Genomic DNA, 25031 nt, shown 5'->3' with positions numbered 1-25031 from the left:
CTGTAACATTCATTGAGTAAAACTATTATTGCTAAGAGGACCGATGGCCAATCGCACGCTGCAAAGTTTCGGAAGTGACATCTAAATATAAATGCCACGATCTGCATGAGACAGAAATATCCTCCTGAGACCCAGAATAGAGGTTTTAATTATATTTTAGCAAATTTCTCTGACAACATGCACAGTTTTAAGTCTGGATATTCTTATGAAAATATTATTACACGTCTTTTTACATTTACATATTGTCCCAAAACACATTAATATGCAAATTATATACAGTGTTAGATGCATTGCATAGAATAAGAATGGCATATGGCCATGTTTACACACATATTTGCATAGTAAAATGGTATATTAAATTATTATTTTATATCTGTCATAACATTGAGAATCATCTTTATACAAAGTTTGGATTAAAATAAAAGCTTGAAGCATTAAAATTTACTGGTGAATGTCAAAAAAATCCCATTGTTTTTGTCTATTCATGTCTTTTCCTTTTCTCAATAAATAGTTCTGGTGTCCTCTACAGAGCAGAGGATTTAGCAGATAACAGGATTTTTATTTATTTATTTATATCCATTTGGGTTTTTTTATGCTCCAAACAATGTAATGACCTAAAAAAAAATCTAAATTCACAAAACCTTTTTTTCTGGTTCTCAGGAAGATGATGTGTTAAAATACTAGTAACGCATTAAAGCAATGTAAAGGCAAAATATTTGTGAAATTCCAATTATTGGTAAAAGTGAATAGTAAATAAATAATTACACATTTCTCACTGTACACTGCTATGGTGGAGCACATTTACTACACGATTTTGTACGGTATTTTACTGTAAAATGCTACGGTGAAAAACAGTTAATTGGTTAACAGAAAGTTTCCGTACTATATACAGTGAATAACTGTAATAGATCTAACCTTAAATTTTACAGTAAAATACCGTTAAATTTACAGTTTTTGGAAGTGAAAAAGAACAAGTCATTGTGTAATTTACAGTGAAAACCCGTAAATTGACATTCCCAGAATTCCCTGCGTGACACTTCGCATTTGATGTATTTTCATTGCAATAACTGTAGTTTCTTAGTTTTTTCTAATCAGTTATGCACATTAGGGTTTTATGTTACATCTGATGTTGTTAAATTCATGTTTATTGCATTTTTTAATTTCACGTGTGTTACCATGATGGTGTTTAGTGTGTGTGTGAATGACACGGAGCAGCTTCTATATATTAGTATTGTCCTCTTAAAAGCTGCTTGTGATGGGCTTTGATCCATCATGTGATTCTCATCTCCACTGTGATTGGTGGTTGTCCGTATATATCAAAGGTACATAACAGATATTAGTATTTCAATAGGTTGGTAATTTAACATTATTTCAGTTAATGAAATGTGTTTTTTTACCGTATATTGTTTACAGTGTAAACATAATTACAATATAAACCTTTACATTATACGGTTTTGAACTGTAAAATATATTTTTTAACCGTAATTATTACATTATAAACCTTTAAATTATATGGTGCTGTCCCTAAAACGTTACTGCCGTATTTTTTACGGTAAAGTTCTGGCAACCACAGCTGCCGTTTTTTTACTGTAAATTTTACAGGGATTTTTTTTACAGTGTAGAGCACCCTCAGTAATTTTTGATTCTGGAACCGGGCCTGGGCACAATACAAAGCTCAACTTCGCTTTCAGAAAGGCATCAGCACACAGATCTATCTGCCATCTGCAGAACAAGAACAACCTGTCATGCATGTGTGGGCTAATCAACTCAATGCATCTCTCCAGCGCTCTGGAGGAAGTCTACACCCGCCGCCTTAAACACGGCCACTAGCATCCGCGCAGCGGGCACGAGCTGGCACCACTTACCCCCTGAACGCCTCTAGACGTGTGATGTCATGTGCATTTGTTTTTCATCAACTATATATTATAAAAAGCAAATGCATGCAATGCAGGGCTGGTGCAATGCACAGCTCAACCGATACAAAATATCATGCAATGAATTGTTTTATATTTAACATCGTTTTTGTGCATGTGCAATTCTTTATTATAGTATGGAGTGTAGTATGAGTACAATATTAAGTATAGGAATCATGCAATGCCATATAATATTTAAAAACAGGTTAAACTCAATTAAAACGCGTGCACATTACTGCGCAACAAACTTGCCACGCGCTGCGGTCTGTGACACCTGTCGCGCGCATCGCGATAATGCAGCACAATATAATAACAAAGCAACGCAGGCTGACCGCAGATCAGTCCGTCATCAGTGGACAGTGTGTGGTCTGGTACCTTCTCGGCGGGCGCTGGTCGGTGGGCGGCCAGGGAGCGCGCGAGCGACAGAACCGTGTTGAAGTAGAACTCGCGCGGCGCCATGATTCACGAGACGCCACGGGGAACTTCAGGACACGCGAGCGGTGATGATCCTCCAGCTGCCCGCGGTGAAGGAAAACCCGAGCGCGATACGGGAAGTGTGAAGGCACAAATAACAGCCAATGAAGAGAGACAGGGCGAGCGAGGGAGCGCGCGCGCGCGAGGCGTGTCTGCATTAAAGCATCATCAGTGTGAAGTTTTGTCTCATTGGCTCATACACAACTGATGCATATTCACACACAACTGATGGATTCATATATAAAGGTGTTTTAAATCTAAATAAAGAGAAAAGGCAATGAAGAAATAGTTTTGACAGCTTTATTTACTGAGGAGAGAGAAACTTCAAACACTGTAACAGAGGCTAAAATATATATTTTTAGATTTTAATGTTTCTGTATAATATTTATAAATAAATTATGTTTATGTATGATATAATGTTTAAAATGTACATTTGTTGTTATTATTATTAATCGACAATAATTGTTATTAATTGTCATTATAATTCAACAATATTAATAATTCATAATAATTATTAGTAGTACTAGTATAATTAATATATTATTATTTATATAAATAATTAATATTTATAATAATACTAGTAATATTTTTTATCATTGATGTCATTATTGTTATTTATAATTAAACATAATAATAAATAGTAGAATTTGTAGAAAATATGATATATTTTATTCTAATCATTATTTGTATGTATTATTATTTTATTGTAAAATAATAATATATTTGTTATTATTATTATTTATCGTCCATTTTAATAATTAATAATACTACTTATTATTATGAGTAGTAGTATTTATATTTTTTATAATAATAATTCATTATTATTATTGTTGTTGTTGTTGTTTGTTATTTACTAACAATCATATATTTATAATTATTAACAATAGTTAGTAGTAGTAGTAGTAGAATATATTATTTATTTTTATTATTATTATTAATCGACCATATTAATAATTATTAATCATTCTCATTAGTAGAATTGATATATTACTTATACTAACAATTCATATTTAAAATAATATACATTTATTATTGTTGTTATTCATTAGCAATATGTATAATTAATAACAATAATAATAATAATAATAACTAGTAATATAGGTAGTAGTAGAGCATATTGTTATTTATTGTAATTATTAATAATAATAATGCATTTGTTTTATTATTCAACAATACTCATATTAATAATAATAATAATTATTAGTACTATTAGAATTTATATATTATTATTTATATTAATAATTAATATTTATAATAATAATAATTGTATTATTGATGTCATTATTGTTATTCACTAACAATACTTATAATTAATAATAATTAGTAGTTAGTAGTAGTTCCAGAAGTAGTAAATATTAGTTTTTATCTATTATTTTATTGTATAATAATAATAATAATACTAATACATTTGATCTTATTATTATTATTAATCGACAATATTAATAATTAATTATACTAATTATTATTATTATTCTTAATATGAGTAGTAGTATTTATATAAAAAATATTTATTTGTTGTTATTTACTAACAGTATGTATAATTATTAACAATTATTATTATTATTATTATTATTAATCATTCTTATAAGTATAATTAATATATTATTTATAGTAAACAGTTAATATTTAAAATCATATAAATGTATTATTGTTGTTATTCACCAACAATATTTATAAATAATAGTAATAACTAGTAGTAGTAGAACATATTATTTATTTTAACTATTATTTATAATTATAATAATACATTTGTTTTTTTCATAATACCATAATTGTTATTATTAGTACTAGTATAATTCATATATTATTATTTATATGAATAATTAATATTTATAATAATATTTTGTATTATTTATGTAATTATTGTTATTCACTAATGTATTTATAAAATAGTATTATTATATATTTATATAATAAATATAATATAATGGTTATAATTAATAATAATAATACTAGTAGTTAGTTAGTAGAAAATATAACTATTTGTATTTATTATTATTTAATTGTATAACAAAAATAATAATAGGCTAATAAATCATTTTAGACTTGGAATAACTTGCTGTGCCGTTTATTATAATTACATTTAACCCTTAATCGCCCCTCAAGTAGGGTTTACGTTTGAGTCCCTTGGGGTCAGATAGACCCCAAGCTTTTACAGAGCGATTGCATAAGGAAATATAATTTTTTTACATGGAAAACTATATATCATTTTTTTTATTTACTTCTCAACTATACATTTATGCTGTGTTTTTGTGGGTATTTGGTAGTTTTTTACCTATTTACTGCACAAATACTTAACTATGTCATAAATTGGCTCATTAAAAATCATTTTTTTATGAAAAAATCACTTGAATGATGATCTTAAATAAATATAAATAGTTTTTGGACATTGCTCTATGTGTTAGGGATAGAATACCGCCATCTGTAGGTTTGTGGAAAAACTTTAGGAATTATAGTTAAAGAGAAAGAGAGAGAGAAAGAGAGTGCAATGACCACATTAACCAATAGAGGTCCATAGGGAAGTTATGCAAAAGTTAAGCTGCCTATCATCTTTCTTTTATTTGCCCTTTTCCCTCTCTTTCTCATGATTGTTCCATGTTGCATTTGTGCTCTAGTTTTTGTCCTTCATTTATGTATGGAATTTTTTCAGATTTATGCCAGTTTTGTTGATTTTATTTGCCAGTTTCTATAAAAATGCTCTCTGTTGCAGTCACACATGTGTGTGTTTGTGTGCGTGTGTGTGCGTGTGTGTATGAGACAGAAAGTTTGTTCCACTTTGTGTTTATGCTCTAGGACCAGATCTTGATATAAATGTAGACATTTTCAGATTTATACTGGATTTAGTTGATTTTTTTTACAAACAAAGTGAAAAAAAAGCATTTTTTACATTTTCCCATTCATTGCCAAAATCCAAAAAAAATGCTCCAGACACCTGTGTTTGTGTTTGTGTGTGTGTGCGTGTCAGTGAACATGCTTGTTCCATATTGCATTTGTGCTCTAGTATTAGTACTTTATTTATGTATGAAAATATTTCAGATTTATGCCAGTTTTGTTGATTTTATTTGCCAGTTTCTATAAAAATGCTCTCTGTTGCAGTCACACACATGTGTGTGTTTGTGTGTGTGTGTATGAGACAGAAAGTTCGTTCCACTTTGTGTTTATGCTCTAGGACCAGACCTTGATATAAATGTGGAAATTTTCAGATTTATACTGGATTTAGTAAAAAAAAATTGACAAAAAAAGTGATTTTTTTTTATTTTTTACACTTTCCCATTCATTTTCAATGTGGGGTCAATCTGACCCCGAGGGACTTAAACGGTAATTTTTTTTTTACACACCTTTAGAACAACCAAATCAAGCCCAGATTTTTTGTGCATGTTTAGATAGATTATATAGGAAAAGTCACCGAGTCTCATGGCCCTGAGATGAAGGGAACACTTTTAAAAAATGGAGGAAAAGTCCAGTGGGGTCAGCTGGACCCCAAGGGACGATTAAGGGTTAAAAGTGTATTTTATCTGTCTCTGTCCTTTCCAATCCTAAACAACGAGAAGTGAAAATGGGGAATCGGGGGAGGAGCCTATCTGACGTCACGGTGACACCACCGGAAGTGCTTTCGCCATTAGCGTCAGTTCAGCTGATAGCAGGAGAACTCATCTCTCCGTCCAGCGATTAAAGGTACAAATGTATACATTTATCGATAAAATGATCAATATATCGTATTTTAATCAAACGGGCTGAGAGGAAATGCTATTGAAGACGATGTGGGGTTTATTTAAAGGTTGTTTTAGGCCACATAGCAGAACAGACGAGTTCAAACAGCATATTCAGTTTAAATCTAGTTAAATAATACATATATTTATGACATATCTGCACATTAACACGCATAGTCTACATCTATATATGTTTAGCGATGATGTTATGTCGGTAGTTTGTTCAGGACCGACCCATATAATAACAGAAAGTACCGTGTTTTTACCATAGTAGTGTGAATGCCATTTGATAACAACACTTTGACATGATACAGCCAACTTCTATTCTTTAAACTAAAGCAACTCCTTTAACTGTGTCTTATTATTTCATCTTATAATGATGAATATTATTTTTTATATACGGGTCAATGACATGACATTTTTTGTGTCCGAATTCCTTATTTTCCTAAAAAGAATTGTAATAAATATCAAATTGATCTACAATATTTCCTTTATAAGACACCCTTTAATTTTTTTTAAATGCAATTGACGTTTTGAGTTGAAAATGTCAGGTGGTGTGTCCCAACGTACAATAAAAATACATTTTTTCAGTAAAAGTCTTAAACAAATAGTTTGGCATGATTATATGTTAAATTCCTCATAAATGACGGAAAATAGTGCATCGGTTCTATTTCAATACTATTCTATTACTTAAAAAAAACTGTTTGTAATTTACTTCTCCAAATGTCAGGGGGTGCGACCTACCGATAAAAATGCCATTTTATGCAATGTTACTTTAAGAAAACCATGTGACAGCTAATGACATCACACAGAAGACCCCAGATTAGGGATGGGCAAAACCACTTATTTTGTTTAAAGTATACGATAACGATACTTTCAAGGCCAGTATCACTGATACGATACTTCTAAACTTTTTAATTATTACATTTATTAAATTATTAAAATTATTAAGAGTAAAATGGGTAAAGATACCCACTTAACATCATATTTGAAAGGTATTTTAACATTCGATATGCCTTAATTGCAATTTATTAGATCATATTTTTGTTTACACATGGTTAAAATATGTTTACTTGCAGTGTTAACCATGGAAATTTACAAATAGTTGAACTACGGTCACTGTAGTAAAACATAAACCATGGTTTAAGGGACTTGTTTTGCGTAGAAGTTTGCTTAAAATTATTATTATTTTATCTTACATTTACATTTAGTCATTTAGCAGACACTTTTATCCAAAGCGACTTACAAATGAAAGCATTAGAAGCAACTAAAACAGTCAAGGGCAACAATATGCAAGTGCTGTATGGTCGCACCACCTGACATTTTCTGGGTGGGAAAATCAGAAATCTTGTTTAATAATGAATTAATGTCGTCTTAAAAGCTGTAAAACCCATGTGAATCAGCACCATACATTTTTTGGACATAAAAAAAAAACAGTTTTGCTTAAAATTATAATTTTTTTTATCTTAAAAACCTTATTTGTCATTGACCCATATATATCTGTAAGTGCTGTTTGTACTGGTTCAAGAAATGTAAAGGGAATTTACCATGTGATATGCATTTTAGACACTACAATGATTCATATTGTATATGTATATTATTTTAAATGCATATATGGTCACACCACATGACATTTTCTGGGTGGGAAAATCAGAAATCTTGTTTAATGATGAATTAATGTCATCTTAAAAGCTGTAAAACCCATGTGAATCAACACCATACATTTTTTGGACATAAAAAAAAAACAGTTTTGCTTAAAATTATTATTATTTTATCTTACAAATGAGAGCAATAGAAGCAACTAGAACAGTAAAGGGCAACAATATGCAAGTGCTGTAACAAGTCTCAGTTAATCTAGCACAGAACGCACAGAACTTTTTTTTTTTTTAATAAATTAGACAGAAAATGAATAGAATGATAAGTGCTATTCTTAAAAACCTTATTTGTCATTGACCCATATATATCTGTAAGTGCTGTTTGTACTGGTTCAAGAAATTTAAAGGAAATTTACCATGTGATATGCATTTAGACACTACAATGATTCATATTGTATATGTATATTATTTTAAATGCATATATGGTCGCACCACATGACATTTTCTGGGTGGTAAAATCAGAAATCTTGTATAATAATGAATTAATGTCGTCTTAAAAGCTGTAAAACCCACGTGAATTAACACCATACATTTTTTGGACATTAAAAAAACCCAGTTTTGCTTAAAATTATAATTTTTTTATCTTAAAAAACTTATTTGTCATTGACCCATATATATCTGTAAGTGCTGTTTGTACTGGTTCACCAGCTCATTTCTCTCTTCTCAAGCACAGGATGTCCGCCTACCCCAAATCCCACAATCCCTTCGCGGATGAGGATGAAGAGGACTCCGCTCCGAGAAGAGGCTTTAACTTCGAGGATGACCCGGAGGACAGTTCTCTGAGTCCGGCGGAGAGGCGGCAGAAACAGCTGGAACAGGAAGTGATGCACACAGCGCAGTCAGCCGTGGACAGCAGCTTCCGCTCGCTCGGACTCATCTACCAATCAGAGAAAGTCGGAGCCGAGACGGCCGAGGTGAGACGAACCTCTTAAAGGATTAGTTCACTTTTAAATAAACTTTTGCTGATAATTTCCTCACCCCCATGTCATCCAAGATGTCCATGTCTTTCTTTCTGCAGTCAAAAAGAAATTAAGGTTTTAGATGAAAACATTCCAGGGATTTTCTCCATATAATGGGCTTCAATGGGCCCCAAACGGTTCAAGGTCCAAATGACAGTTTCAGTGCAGCTTCAAAGGGCTTTAAACGACACCAGATGATGAATAATGGTCTTATCTAGCCAAACCATCAGTTTCTGGGAGAAACCCAGCAGTATTTATGCCATTATTTTACCTCTTATCAGACGAACATGATCATCTCTGAGCTCCGCCATAACTTCCACTAAGTGAGGTCAAATACGATCGTGGTCATAGATATATACGTAGATGCCTCATTAGCGCCTGCACGGATCAGTAGAATGAGGCATCTACGATCTATATATCTATGACCACGGTCATATTTGACCTCACTTGGCGGAAGTTATGGCGGAGCTCAGAGATGATCACGTTCATCTGATAAGAGGTCAAATAATAGCATAAATACTGCTGGGTTTCTCGCAGAAACTGATGGTTTGTCTAGATAAGACCATTATTCATCATCTGGTGTCGTTTAAAGCCCTTTGAAGCTGCACTGAAACTGTCATTTGGACCTTGAACCGTTTGGAGCCCACTGAAGTCCATTATATGGAGAAAAACCCTGGACTGTTTTCATACAAAACCTTCATTTCTTTTCGACTGCAGAAAGAAAGACATGGACATCTTGGATGACACGGGGGTGAGTAAATGATCAGCAAAAGTTTATTTAAAAGTGAACTAATCCTTTAAAGGCTCATAACACACACACACAGGGCTCGACATTAAGCCTGTTCACACACTTGTCCTTTGGACAAGTAAATCTGTCATTCACTTGTCCGAGTAAAACATTTGCTTGTCCGCATTATTTTTATAAATATAATCTATTCTGAAGCAATATTCTCACCAGTGTTCAATCAGCTTTGACATATTTAAATATGCATATTTGTCATATTTGTACCTTTTTATAAAGGGCATTTTTCCATAATCTTATTAAATATAGGCTATGCTTCAGCTTTCCTTTTATATTCTTAACTTTGATCTATAAATGTAATTAGAACAAGACACTATATGCTGTTACCAATCAAATTAAATCATTTACACTGAAACATTACAACTGCATTAAATAATATTATGAGATTATTTTAAATATTTTTGAATATACAAATAAGAAATGTCGGAAAGATGAAACTAAACCACCAGTAGGTGGCAGCAGGTGACCGTCTTAATGAGCGAGTCATTGAGTCGATTCAGTGAATCGGCTGAATCATTCAGGAATTTGGCGGCCATTGAATCTTTGATTCAACCGATTCATTAAAACGCTGAATCATTTACTAACACACACTGTTGCTGTGAGATGCGTTACGGTTCTGCTGTGATCTTTGCTTGGAACTATTTTCGCTGCTGAAATAGAACAAAAACAGCCCATATTGCATCTAAAATGTAAGTGACAATGTTAATTAATTGTTTATGGAACTGGCGTATGAAATCAGTGTCATTTTCAGTCGTGATGTATTCAGGAAAAACAACACTCTTGTTTGTGTGATGTTGCTTAACTGAATCATATGTTATATATATAAAAACTACACAATTTTAACCGTGTATGTTAACTGAGTTTCTTTGTATGAGCGGCGCTCATTTGTTTTCGATTTTCTCCTCGAGAGGCTGCGCGAGCCTCAACAGCTCAACCTTGTCAGTTCGTTTTATATTATTATCCACTATCGATCTCAACTTAAACTGAATGCAGAATCATTATTACACTTTGGTGATTCTCTAGTTAGTTTTTGTTTTGACATTTTACTCAGGATACTTGTCTGTCGGGCAAGTAAAATAGTTTTTCACTTGCCCCATCAAAAAATCCACTTGTCCCGGACAAGCGGACAAACGTTAATGTCGAGCCCTGACACAGTTTCTGTCTCAAGTTAATCTTGAGTATCTATAGAGTAGTGTTGTTCCTTCATATCTCCCAAGAGTCTTTAGTTCATCAGATTTACAGGGTTCCCACGCTTCTTGAAAGTACTTGAATTTCAGACACATGGATTCTTGAAAACAAACATAGGTCCTTGAAAGTGCTTGAATTAAGTGTGAACTGTATTTTGTTAGAGTAGCGTGTGCTATTACAAACATTGGCCTTCATGCGCTGCTAAAGCCAGAACAAAACAGCGTTACGGGAGGAAGCCATTTCAATATATTTCTGCTGCTCCATCAGCGCCATCTACTGTCAAAAATTGTTTCTCGTGGGGTCGTAAGGTATTGTCATCATTGTCAGGGGCTATTCTGGGATTTTATTGTCGTCTGAATCCAGAATGTCAGTGTTTTTCTCCCACCAACCGCATAAAATTCCCCGGCCGAATTTGTTTTTAGACAAACACCAAGGACATGTTGTAACTTAATTGCCGTCCGAATCCACATCTCTGAGTTTTCAAGATGAGATCACTTCAAAATTAACTGTTTATATCCATTTTGACCCCTGCAGGCCACCGTACGATTGTGCTTCGCTGTAATTTTGATGCGTTTTAAAGATCTAGACTTTCATTACTAAAATGCTGGCAAGTATTTACAAGAGCAATATATTTCATCACCGCTCAAAAAATAAAAAGAAGAAAAGCACGTAAACATTTGAAATGGGCCGTTATTACGGCAGTAATTATATCTGTTAAATATAATATATTTGCAAGACTTAAAAGCCTTCAAATTGATTTTTAAAAAGGTACATACAGGTGATTTAGTAAATAATTTTTATTAACTTGTCCATATCTTTTCGTTTAATTGGAAAATTCATGTATACAATATTATCTCTATATTTTGATGTTTTAATGAAGTAATGATTTATAAAAAAGAAAACTAAAACTAGTGTGAAATAAATGTTAAAAGCAGGAATAAGAGCTGTAAACTGCATCTCTCGTTAAAACTCGCTCACTCTTGTACACCAGGGGTGCTTCTTAGTTGTTATTAATAACTGGTAATATTAAATAAAATATGGACAAATGTGGTATTTTGTAGGGGTTGAAACTGTTACAATATAAATAGTTATCTCTAATGTTCAAGAATCCCGATGTTTAAACTAAATCCAGCGGTGTAGAGTCATCATCATTTGACGATGCTTTGAAGTGACGCTAAAGGGAGCGAGGATATATCATTTCACTTCATTCAATTCCTCCGTCCTCGCGTCTTTTCCTTTCATCCTTCCCTCGCATCCTGAAGGGGTGGAGATAAGACACGAGGAAAGGAAGCGAGGAAAGGAAACGAGGATGCACAAATTAGAATTGAGAAGCACACCAGCCTCTTTCCTCATAGGATTTTGTAAAATTTTACATTTTTCCTCATTAGAAATTGTATTTTAGTTGTCAGTATATGCCTTAGCATTACTGCATTAAAGGGTTAGTTCACCCAAAAATGAAAATTCTGTCATTAATTACTCACCCTTATGTCGTTCGAGACCCGTAAGACCTCCGTTCATATTCGGAACACAAATGAAGATATTTTTGTTGAAAGCTGATGGCTCTGAAAGGCTTCAGACAGGCCTCCATTGGCATTCAGTACACTTATACTCCCAAGACGGATAAAAGGCACTCAGAACATCGTTACAAAGTCCATCTCACCACAGTGACTCTACAATTATCTTACAATGCGACGACAATAGTTGTTGTGCGCAAAACAAAATCAAAATAACACCTTTATCCAGCTTGTTATTGCCTTCCGTGTGTGCCTCCACGACGCATGCGCGAGAATATGACGTAGCGCCGGGGTTCGAGAATCTATGAAATGCCACTCTAACCCCATTTTGAGCACTACGCCGAGACCTTAAGCACGATCAATGTAGAATCCAACAGCTGAGATACGCGCGTCTTCCTCTGATTGTAAACAAATCACTTCTGGGTCATCTGTCCGAACGCCGGATCTGCGTCATATTCTCGCGCATGCGTCGTGGAGGCACACACGGAAGGCAGTAACAAGTTGGAAAAAGGTGTTATTTTGATTTTTTTTGCGCACAAAAACTATTGTCGTCGCATTGTAAGATAATTGTAGAGTCACTGTGGTGAGATGGACTTTGTAACGATGTTCTGAGTGCCTTTTATCCGTCTTGGGAGTATAAGTGTACTGAATGCCAATGGAGGCCTGTCTGAAGCCTTTCAGAGCCATCAGCTTTCAACAAAAATATCTTCATTTGTGTTCCGAATATGAACGGAGGTCTTACGGGTCTCGAACGACGTGAGGGTGAGTAATTAATGACAGAATTTTCATTTTTGGGTGAACTAACCCTTTAAGGACAGACACAGGTACAGTAGGTGTTTGATATATTGACAGTAACACACACACCTTTTATCGTATTTATTATGCTTGATTTAAAATAAAAGGTGCTTTAAAAAGTCCTTGAATCTGGTGTTCGTGAAAAAGTGGGAGCCCTGTTTTTTATATAAGACAGATACACTGGACCGATTCTCTCCACGAACAGCCGAGCTCGTGGAGGCGTGCAGTGGGCGGAGCTAAAGAGTCACACACACACACACACACACACACACATATCATGGCATTATCTCTGGATAGCTCTTGATTCTCTATACGTTGGTGTTGTTCACATTATATGCACTTACACACCGATTGCCAACAAAACACACACGTGATGCAGTTTCCACTCATGACCGGGAACACACACACACACACACACTTGCAGAACTCCGGAAACACAAACTGCATCCACTGTTCCCTTAACGCTGGGTTATTTGTGAAGCTGAACAAGGTGATCCTTCCCTCACACACACACACACTTCTTTAGTGACATTGTTGATCTCGTGTCTAAAAACACAACGCCAGCGCCGCCTCCAGTAACCCGAACGATGATGGACGCGCTCTTGCTCTCGCTCTGGGTGGTGTGTGTGTGTGTGTGTGAGAATAATTAATGACAGAAGTTAAATTTTTGGCTGAACTAACTCTTTAAATGTCTTCCACAGGAACTGATCCGTCAGGGCGAGGCTTTGAAAAGGACAGAGAAGATGATCGACAACATGGACCAGGACATGAAGACGAGCCAGAGGCATATAAACACCATTAAGAGTGTGTGGGGAGGCATGGTCAACTATTTCAAAGCCAAACCCGAGCCTCCCAGACCTGAGCAGAAGGAGCAGCCAGTGTCCTACGAGGCCAACAGCCGGTACCATTAAACACTGACACCGCTTTAGTAGCTTTGAGGACTTAACCGGCGCTGAAAAGGGATACAATTCCTGTTCCTGTAGCTTCCAAAAAGATCCCTTTTCCATCTGTTCAACTCGTGCATTTATTCAAAATCAAGTTTTGTAGACAAAGCTAGATTTAGCTACTAAAGTCACTCACACATTCAAGCAAAAGCCTTTTAATGCAGCGTGAAATGAAAGGCAGTGAGAGTTCATTAAACTGACTAAACACAGGAAACTGAGATGAGATCTAAGACTGTACATCAACCATCAGGGCTTTTCAAACCTTTAGATGCCACAGACCCCAAATATGAGCACCCTCGTGTGAGGGACCCCATCCTGAAATATATAAGACTTTTATAAACTCCCAATTAATACACACAAAAAAAAATATTATATATATATAACATTCGTTTCTAAGTTACTTTATTTTTTCTTCACGCTATAATAAATGACTGTTAAATGTATAATTTATTTATTTAAATCAAATTTATATAAATTGTTAAATTTAATAAAATAAAAAATGCATTTATTTTAATCTTTTTTTAAACATTTAATCATATGTTAATTTAACATTTAATCACTAATTTATTTATTTTAATCTAATATATATATATATATATATATATATATATATATCTCAAACTTTTGCTTGTTTATTTAAGCCAATTTATTTATTTACTTATATTATTATGCAGTTTTACTCTAGGCTTTTCCACATATATTTATTTTAATTTTAGCTTCTTTTTTTTTTGTACATGTTTATCAGGTTAATTTAATGTTCAATCATTTATTTATTTAATCTAATTTATTTGTTTACTTTATTCTTTAATTTTTTAAATATTTTTCTCTAGACTTTTGATATTATTATTAAAAGTTATTTTTTAATATTATTATTACTTTTATTATTTATATAATGTATAAATAAGAAATTATTTAAATCGATAATAAATTAATTAAGCAAATGTATTAATTTATTTATTTAACATGTTTTATATACTCATTTAACATTTAATAACTTATTTTAATCTAATTTATTAATGTACTTATATGTATATATATATATGTATATATATATGTATATATATATATGTATATATATATATATGTATATATATATATATATATATATATATATATATATATATATATATATATATATGTATATATGTATATATATATATATATATATATATATATATATATATATATATATATGTATATATATATATATATATATATATATATATATGTATATGTGTATGTGTATGTATGTATATATATATATATATATATAATATATGAATGTGCAAAAGTTTGAGAAATATAGTAATGTATATGGTATTTGTCAAACTTTTGCACATTTATTTAAGCCTATTTATTTACTTATTTAAATATTATTATATTCACATTTTAAGTTTTACTCTAGGCTTTTCCACATATATTTATTTTAATCTAATTTATTTATTTAAATTTTAGCATTCTTTTTAAAACCTTTTTATCATGTTAATTTAACGTTCAATCATTTATTTATTTAATCTAATTTATTTACTTAATTTTTTTAATATTTTTCTCTAGACTTTTAATATTATTATTAAAAGTAATATTTGAATATTATAATTTTTTATATAATGTATAAATAATAAATTATTTAAATTGAAAATACATTAAGCATATTTATTTTACATGTTTTATCACATATTTAATAACTTTATTATACTTTTGATTATAATTTTAATCTAATTTATTTATGTACTATATATAATGGTATTTCTCAAACTTTTGCACATTTATTTAAGCCAATTTATTGATTTACTTATTTTAATATTATTGTTATATTCACATTTTTACTCCAGGCTTTTCCACATATTTATTTTAATCTCGTTAATTTATTTTAAGCTTTTTTTGTATACATTTTTATCATTTATTTATGTATTTACCTAATTTTTTAAATATTTTTTCTCTAGACTTTTAAGCAAATGTATAAATAAGAAATTATTTAAATGTATAATAAATTAAGCTAATTTATTTATTTTACAAGTTTTATCATATGTTAATTTAACATTTGCCATGTTAGATGCCATTTAAAGATGCCATGTCTGGAAATGTGTCTGAATATTATAACAACAAACTGCTTTTGTGTGATGATATCAGCTTACAGAACGCAATTGTGGAGAGCAAACAGCAGGAAGACAAATATCAAGCTAGCCATCCCAACCTCAGGAAACTGGACACCGCTGGTAAACACAAACACACACACACTTACAAACGTCGACGCTTACCCGTGTTTCTGTGAGAGCCGGTGTTAACCAATAGCTTTGCAAAAGGATTTTGAATCATTCGAATCGAATCGACCCAGGCATGCATAAAAACACCTTTTACAAAACAATTTCAGATGTTTTAATCTATTAAATGCAATTAACAAATCGTACAATACCCTTACATTTGAAGGGTCTGTATAATATGTGTTATTTGATTAAATTAGGGCTTGTTTTGCTGGAGAGTTTGGTTAATCAGCCCAAAAAAACACATTTATACACATGGTCTACACATTTATAAAACTGATCCAAGATCAGGTAAAACCACATAGACACTGGTTGAGTACTGAAAAAGCATACTCAAGTAAAAGTACTGTTACTTGTCAAAACAAAAAATGTAGAGCAAGTAGAGTAAAAGTACCTCAATACTACTTAAAGTAGGAGTAAAAAGTAGCCCTTGTAAAAGTACTCGAGAGTAGTGAGTATTGTGCTATGAATGTTATTCCACCTTATACGCTGCAAATTAAACATGTAGCTCACTCTTTTATGGATGATTCTCAGTAAGAACAAAAAAACATGACATCAACAGTATTTCAATATTTCTCCAAGTTTTATTTTTGACTGCTAGCACTAAAAATACAGCCGTGTAATATTTGACATTTATGACAACCATTCTGTAGAGGTTTTCTTGCGGTTAATTAAAAAAGGTTGCAAAGCGTTGAACATTAACAATGTTATGTTAAAAAAGCAGTTCTTTCTTTTCAAGACGCATTCATTGTACTGCTTTAATTTCAATGGATGTTTTCTCTGTTCAGAAATCAGAATCGAGTAACTCACAATTTTCACCACTGGTTATGTTTGCTTGTAATTAAAAACATAAACCTGATTTAAATATAAATCTGATGTTTTATGAAAGTTAGTTATTTGCTATATACATGGACTACAATTTTAAATCGCCATGTGAGAACACATTAGGCTACATTTAAAATATAGTGTAAAATCAACATAATTTTCACTCAAAATCTTTTCTTTATTATTAAAAACTCTGATTCTCTTATTTTGCATATATTTTTTTGATTTTCATTGGATTGTCTTTTGATTTAATTATGCTGGTATGTATATTTTTGGAGTTTTTTATATATGATTTGTAATGAAGTGTACCGCCCCTTTAAGAAACACTTAACTTTGGACGTGTTCTCAGTTGATAAACTACGCTGAGATGAGGATGTATGGTGGCTCACGGAGCAATTTCACGATTTAAGTCATCATACAGTAACCAGCAACAACCCATTTTCATAAAGCGCTCGTGCCTCTCACTCTAGACTGGTCGCTATGGTTGATATGACGGGAGTCACACGCGTGACGCATGGAGACAGGACTTATTATTCGCCTTGGCCAATCACGCTGACAGGTCAAAAATAAACATAATGTAGCGACTGCAGGTAAAAGTACACTGTTTTTAAACTACTTAAAGGGTTAGTTCACCCAAAAATGAAAATTCTGTCATTAATTCCTCACCCTCATGTCGTTGGACACCCGTCAGACCTCCGTATATTTGGAACACAAATGAAGATATTTTAGTGTAAAGCTGATGCTGAGAAAGGCTTCAGATAGGCCTCCATTGGCATTCAGTACATTGACACTCCCAAGACCCATAAAAGGCACTAAAAACGTTGTTACAAAGTCCATCTCACCACAGTGACTCTACAATAATTCTACGATGCGATGACAATAGTTTTTGTGCGCAAAAAAAATCGAAATAACACCTTTATCCAACTTGTTCTTGTCTTCCGTGTGTGTCTCCACGACACATGCGCGAGAATATGACGCAGATCCGGCGTTCGGACACATGAGCCAGAAACGATTTGTTTACAAGCAGAGGAAGACGCGCGTATCTAAGCTGTTGAATTCTACATTGATCGTGCTTTAGGTCTCGGCGTAGTTCTCAAAATCGGGCTAAAGTGTGCATTTCATGGATTCCCGAACCCCGGCGCTACGTCATATTCTCACGCATGCGTCGTGGAGGCACACACGGAAGACAAGAAGAGGTTGAATAAAGTCGTTATTTAGATTTTTTTTTGCTCACAAAAACTATTGTCGTCGCTTCGTAAAATTATTGTTATTAACATGCAATTGTTTAAATCTCAAGTCGCAATTACCTTTTATATTTTTATATTTAGTGGTGGAAATAAGCTTCCATAAAACACAATGCATTAAAGGAACACACCGACTTTTTGGGACTTTATCTTATTCCCCGTATCCCCCAGAGTTCGATAAGTCCATACACACCATTCTCATCTCCGTGCCATAACTCTGACGCACCCACCGCTAGCCTAGCTTAGCACAAAGACTGGAGGTAAATGGCTCCAGCTAGCCTACTGCTCAATAAGTGAAAAAATAACGCCAACATTTTCATATTTACATGTTTTGCCCATAGACCGTAAAAAAATATGGACGACGCGACTTCATTGACTTCCGCTGACCAGAGTCTGCGCAGTAGAGAACAGGAACTAGAGGCGCGATTATCAAAAGCCCGCCCACACTCTCACAGATGCAGAACAATTAATTATGTTGGTGTGAAATAAACAGTTATAGAAATGTAGAAATTAAAGCTAAAGCTCCAATCTCCTCCCGAAAATCCAGAAAAAAGTCTGTTAGTCAGAGAAGCCGTCAATCTCAGCTGTCAATAATGACGTCACACCCCCCGTTTTTATAGCATCAAATAACTCACTAAAACTAAACTTATTTAAAAAACGAACACTTGAAATGACATCATTGTGATAAAAACTGCCTAACATGACAGAAACCAACTTTAGGAAACAATTATTTGAAGTGTAATTGAATTGTTTAGAGTGTCTCGCGTCCATTCAAATACATGGAGAGGCGGGGTTTAGGAGCTATACTGGGACCGGCCACCGGGGGGCGATCGAGGCGCGGAGGCTTCAGTTTCTGACAGGAGCGCTGCAGGCTTGGTTGTGATGTGTATAATTTCATCGTCCCATGAGTGCAGCGGCGCAATGATATTACACAGCGCCTGAAAATAGTCCCCAGCGCTCTCTGTGTGAGCCGGTTGTCACTGGTTATGTTGACGGAGGTTAGTCTATTTTCAGGCGCTGTGTAATATCATTGCGCCGCTGCACTCATGGGACGATGAAATTATACACATCAAAGCTCTTGATTATTACGCAGGAATGAGAGAATAGTTCCTAGACATATCGGCCTAGAAAATCACAACTTTTCATCTCCGTCGGTCTTAGTACACGATGAAACTCCACCATAGACTGTAAAAAAATATGTGCGTAGTGTCCGTGACGTCACCCATTGGATTCTGAAGAGCAGTTTTGAAGCGTAAAGTCGGGTCGAGTTGGCCGTCGCCATCTTGTCAGCGCGTCACTCCCGGATAACAGAACATGAGGAAAGAGGCGGGACGTGGGCGGAGCTGAGGTGACGACTAACAGACAGCAGACAAACGGCAATCCACCTGTCACTCAAAGTGGCCACGCCCTTAATTATGCAGAACTTTAAGGCTTTATATAATGTAAACGAATGAGTTATAAAATAATTCACCCCCTCACAGTCGTCATGAAGGGCAAAATTAGCCGTACAGACCAAAAGCACAGTTTGTCCCAGACTGTAAACATGTGTTCTTCTGCTGTAAAGTTGGGCATTTTAACATGAGCTCAATGAGATTCTGCTCTTTCTGGAGTCTGTCTCTAGTGGCCAGTCCATGAACTGCAGTTTAACTCACTTCCGTATCGGCTTCAGGAGAAACTGGAGGAGGTGCAGCTTGAACTACACACATCACAACATGTAAACAGGAAAATGTTGGCGTTATTTTGTCACTTATTGAGCAGTAGGCTAGCTGGAGCCATTCACCTCCAGTCTTTGTGCTAAGCTAGGCTAGCGGTGTGTGCGTCAGACAGAGTTATGGCAGATGAGAATGGGATGTATGGACTTATCTAACTCTGGAGGATACGGGGAATAAGATAAAGTCGGCGTGTTCCTTTAAGAGCAGGGGGGTGAAAACTTTTGAACAGGTGTATTTTTTCTTATTTTATTTAAATATCATATTTGTTCATTTAGTAATGCCCTTCAGAAGCTAATAACTACATGTTTTACAATTGACCCTTTCATCCGATTCACAAACACACTCCACACCCCAGATCGCCGCCTTTTTTCTAAGATTGTCTGCATTTTTTGCTTCAAGAAATATTGTGTGAAAACAAAGCAAAATAATTACTCCCTTAATTTTGAGATATTTTCCCCCAAAACAAGACAAAAACTTCTGCTTGTCTAGTAAATGCTTCTTAATGTACGATTTTTTTAAGATATTTGGACTGAAAACAAGACAAAAATACTAAGTAAGAAACGCATTTTTTGCAGTGTGGTGATCTCTTTGAGTTACACACATTAGTATTTTAGAGTATTTAGATCAAGTTACACAACTTGTGTAATCTAACGGAATACATTACTAATGACTTTTTAAAGCATGTGTTTTGTTACGTGTAGTGAAATACATTTTTAAAAGTAACCTGGTCAGATTAAACGTGTGTTTGTTTGATCAGGATTTGGAGCGTCCGCTTCCCTGGACAATGGGCCGTCCGATCAGAACGGGCATCCGAAGAACAAACAGCTGCGGGTCGCACACCAACAGCTGGACAACAACCTGGGTGAGAAACACAGAGTTCATCTGGGGCCTGTACCATGAAGCCGGTTTAGCTGGCTAGCCAGATATGTTTAAGCTTAGTTTGTGCCAATCCTGGGCAGTGTTGGGGGTAACGCATTACAAGTAACTTGAGTTACGTAATATTACTTTTTCAAGTAACTAGTAAAGTAACGCATTACTTTTCAAATTTACAACAAAATATCTGAGTTCCTTTTTCAAAAAAGTAACGCAAGTTACTTTTTCACATTTATTTGACTGACAGCTCTCCTGCCCCCATGTTGAGAAAAATAATGGTTGTTTATTTTATAATGGTTATTTCACATGATGGTTATTGTAGTTCTAGACTAAATGTGAGCATTTACTCATCTCACTTGCACAATAAAGATTCTGTACTCCTCAAAATGAATATAATCAGTCAAATGCAAAATCAGAGTACTCAAACCTCAAATATATAAATGTTAAATAAAACAAATATTTTTATGCATTTAATCTACCTTTATTGACCAATGTCGTGCTGCTGACCTTTGATGATTCAGTTGAGCCATGAGCAAAAATTACTAGATTTTTAGTTTTTATTGGTAAAATGTTTTTCTCCTGCGTCCTATTCTTCCATTATCCAGAATGGCAGCACATTTTTACCTCAGCCTGAGGCCTATTATTTCAATTTTGGTATGAAGAGGTCTTTACATTTGCACAAAAAAGGACTTTTTTTGCTATTAAAAAACAAAACAAAAAAGCAAGCCCAGCCCAGGTGAGAAAAAGTAACGCAAAAGTAACATAACGCATTACTTTTCTTAAAAAGTAACTAAGTAACTCAATTAGTTACTTTTTAAGGGAGTAACGCAATATTGTAATGCATTACTTTTCAAAGTAACTTTCCCCAACACTGATCCTGGGTTTTAGGTACCATTAAAGTGGTTTGGCTTTTAGCCGTGTTCATCTCCATAGTAACTTACGCTCCACGGCTAACCTTCTCCAGGGCAGGTTATGTTCTGGATAAGACATCTCAAACTGAAATTGGACCAATCAGCTGTGAGTAAAGTGACACACCTCTGATGCAATAAAGTCACTCCCTCTGTTTCTATCCAAATTAAAGGTCACTATAGCAAATGGCTGTTAAAGACGTAAGCCTCTGGCTTTTAACAATGCTTATTTATAATAATAATAATAATTTTGAATTATTTAAAAATAATTTATGTAATTATTATACCCTTAATCAATTACACATGTATAATTTTAGTAAATCAATCATTAATTGCATTTTGTTAATATTAAAATAAATAGCCTATATAAAAGGTCATACAAATAAGCTTTAAATTCAATAACTAAATCTATAAAAAATTACATGTGAGCATAAATGTTCAATTCTCTCTATATCAGTGTTAATTTTGAAAGCAAATTTTGATTTAGTTTTAGTCACAGTCTTTTGACTAAAATGCCATTTAGTTTTAGTCATATTTTAGTCACCTGAATTGTTTTTAGTTTTAGTCTAGTTTTAGTCGACTAAATCTACTGTAGATTTAGTCTCCTAAAATCTAATGAGTTTAGTTAAATTGTAATTGTACAATTTAAGCTCCATTTAATTTTGACATAATTTTGTTTTTGACATTAAAAATACACGAAAGAGAGCTCAATTCACTTTTTTGTTTGTTTTTTTTAAAACATCTATATAGTTTTATAACTTTATTTATTTTAGTTAGTAGGCCATATCAGGTAAAGCTAAAGCTTCAAATAAGTTTGTTTATTTATTTATTTTTAATTTCAGTTAACATTTATTTAATTTTAAGTCATTCTTTTTAGATAAAATATGCATTGTTACAACCGTTTAAAACATATTACTATATAATCATCATAAAGTAAACATTGTCATTATTCATCAGCATTAGTTCATATACGAAGCCTGGCATAAATGTGTGTTATTCATTGATTGTGAACCGCTGGAGCGCTGGATTGGGGATGAGCCGTGTTTTCCTGCGGTTAGATCAGCTCAACTCAAATGTGCGCATCTGTTACACAGGATATATCAGTTCTGACTGGATCTCTTCCCTAATCGACCCTCACTAACATTTTCGTCTCGTTTTTATTTGTTGAAAATTACAGTAAGTTTTCGTCTTAGTTTTTATTTAGTTATCATCTCGTTTTCGTCAGTGAAAAAAGGTCGTCTGCTCTATATATCAACTAAACTTACTTCATAACTTTTACTTGCATTGACGTATAAGATTTTTCTTAAAGTTGTCCTCGACAGCTCTTTTCTTCTGTTTAAATTCTTAATATTTTTCAATCATGTATATTCTGCAGGAGAGTGAAGTGAATCACACTGCTTCTCTCGTGAGAAGTGAATCTCAGTTCCACTGATCCACAGCGTGTGATTGGCTGTTCACTGCTGATGTCACAGCTAAACTCCTAAACTCAGGATGAAAGCCTGAGTTAACAGAGAAAGCTGATGATCAGCATCATGGGACCAACAAAGCCTGAATAGATGGGTTTGATTTTGTCAACTCAAAACTAATCCTGTAACCCTGAGTTTGTTAAACTGCCATCATGGTACAGGCCCCTGATGCCGCTCTCAGACAGGATCTGATGCCGCTCTCAGACAGGATCTGATGTGTGTTTGGTCTTGTGTCTCCAGATGAGATGGCGTCGGGTCTGAGCCGTCTGAAGAACCTGGGGCTGGGGCTGCAGGCGGAGATCGACGACCAGGACGTTTCTCTGGACTCGTTGCTCAACAAGGTCGACACGATGGACGGCAAGATCAGCTCCACCAACCGGCAGCTCAAAAACCTCAAATAGTGATGTCATTTCCTGGAGGTGTGGCCAAAGATGCTGTCGGATCCAAATTGTAAACACCTGCTTAAAAACATTTATGATCTTCTCTCCTAGGGAAGTGTGTGTGTGTGTGTGTGTGTGTGTGTGTGTGTGTGTGTGTGTGTGTGTGTTTGTGTTGAAGTTCAACCTTCTGCCTTCATTTAGTCACACACACAAGCCGTGGATGCCTCTGATCGTTACAAGATTGATGTGAATAAACTTGAAAATGTCCCCTGTAAGGAAAGTATGTCAGAGATGCGCACATCAAACCATTTCAATCATTTTAACCACATACCTTACACTCCTAAACTGAACCCTTGGCTTAGAAATCACTGTATATTCCCATTGTGCCCTAATGAGACGCTTTTATAAAGACATATCCTCATTTCTACTCCGTACGGCGGCCCATGTAAGCACACTAATGCAGTTTAAAGGTGTTCACATAGTTAGACATTAAGATCTTGGTCTGCCTTAATGAAGTGCACACTCTCATTTCACCACTGTAGAGATATAGAGACTTTATGTTAATCATTATTGTGAATGCAACCCACCAAAAAGAAATTTCTTTGTATGATACACCAGACAGAATCTGCAGGGTTTACTATTGTTTCTGGAATTCATTGTTCAAATGTTTTACTCCTAATAAAGCTAACAATTTCTGAATGTGACATGGAATATGTGAACATAAATAAAATGTTTTCATTTGCTAGTCACTTGTTTAGTCCAGTCTTTGCTAGTAAATTTGTCACTTGAGTAGATTGAGTAGCAAAAGAGCATGCATATCTGCAAAAAAGTGGCATGTCACATATTTTTATACATGTTATGATTATTGGAGTACTATGTAAATATTACATAGTACTACGTTAATTTTAGTACCCAGGTAAGCGATTCATCTGACCCAGTCGTCTAGCCGTCACAATTTTGGCCCTTGTCAAACTCGATCAAATCCTTACGCTTGCCCATTTTTCCTGCTTCTAACGCATCAACTTTGAGGTTCACTTGCTGCCTAATATACCCCACCCACTAACAGGTGATGAAGAGATCATCAGTGTTATTCACTTCACCGGTCATAATGTTATGCCTGATTGGTGTAAGTACCATGCCCTCTGCCACAGTAGGCTAGTTTAAGTGGTACTTGCAAGATCAGTCCACAAGATGGCGATATATCACATCTTGAGAAGCCGTTAAAGGGATTGAACCTTTTGTCATTTACTCGCCCTCAAGTTGTTCCAAACCTGTATGAGTTGATTTCTTCTGTTGAATACAAAAGACGATATTTACATAAATTTACATTTTTAACTAAACCATTACCAGTGTAGTGACAAATTGGGTTAAGGATGCCTTTAATAGGTACTCTTTACATATCCTACAA

At 34.1% G+C, this 25031-nt stretch overlaps 2 protein-coding genes across 2 annotated transcripts in view; one reads left to right on the top strand and one right to left on the bottom strand.

Annotated features, from left to right (window-relative positions):
* The window catches only part of pi4kab (phosphatidylinositol 4-kinase, catalytic, alpha b), a 116014-nt gene extending 113463 nt beyond the window's left edge, over window positions 1–2551 (bottom strand). The window contains 1 exon segment of the mRNA XM_079826739.1: window positions 2289–2551. Coding sequence (XP_079682865.1) covers window positions 2289–2372 — 84 coding nt within the window. The 5' untranslated portion in view covers window positions 2373–2551.
* A 3433-nt stretch (window positions 2552–5984) lies between these two features.
* snap29 (synaptosome associated protein 29) lies at window positions 5985–24371 on the top strand. The gene is made up of 6 exons (XM_079826923.1): window positions 5985–6062; window positions 8426–8666; window positions 13712–13911; window positions 16085–16170; window positions 20754–20858; window positions 23484–24371. The coding sequence occupies exons 2-6, from the start codon at window positions 8427–8429 to the stop codon at window positions 23642–23644; spliced, it is 792 nt and encodes a 263-aa protein (XP_079683049.1). The 5' UTR covers window positions 5985–6062; window position 8426; the 3' UTR covers window positions 23645–24371.
* The last annotated feature ends 660 nt before the right edge of the window (window positions 24372–25031 follow it).

This window comes from Gobio gobio, assembly GCF_949357685.1.
Source record: "Gobio gobio genome assembly, chromosome: 10".
Taxonomy (NCBI): Eukaryota; Metazoa; Chordata; class Actinopteri; order Cypriniformes; family Gobionidae; genus Gobio; species Gobio gobio.
Note: the sequence above shows the minus strand (reverse complement) of the source record. Positions and strands in the feature narration are given on the sequence as shown.

Excerpts from the sequence above, each read along its gene's own strand:
- snap29 (XM_079826923.1), top strand. The coding sequence starts at position 8,427 with ATGTCCGCCTACCCCAAATCCCACAATCCCTTCGCGGATGAGGATGAA. Across the intron at positions 8,667-13,711 it reads TCGGAGCCGAGACGGCCGAG|GAACTGATCCGTCAGGGCGA; the intron begins GTGAGACGAACC and ends TGTCTTCCACAG. Across the intron at positions 20,859-23,483 it reads ACAGCTGGACAACAACCTGG|ATGAGATGGCGTCGGGTCTG; the intron begins GTGAGAAACACA and ends TTGTGTCTCCAG.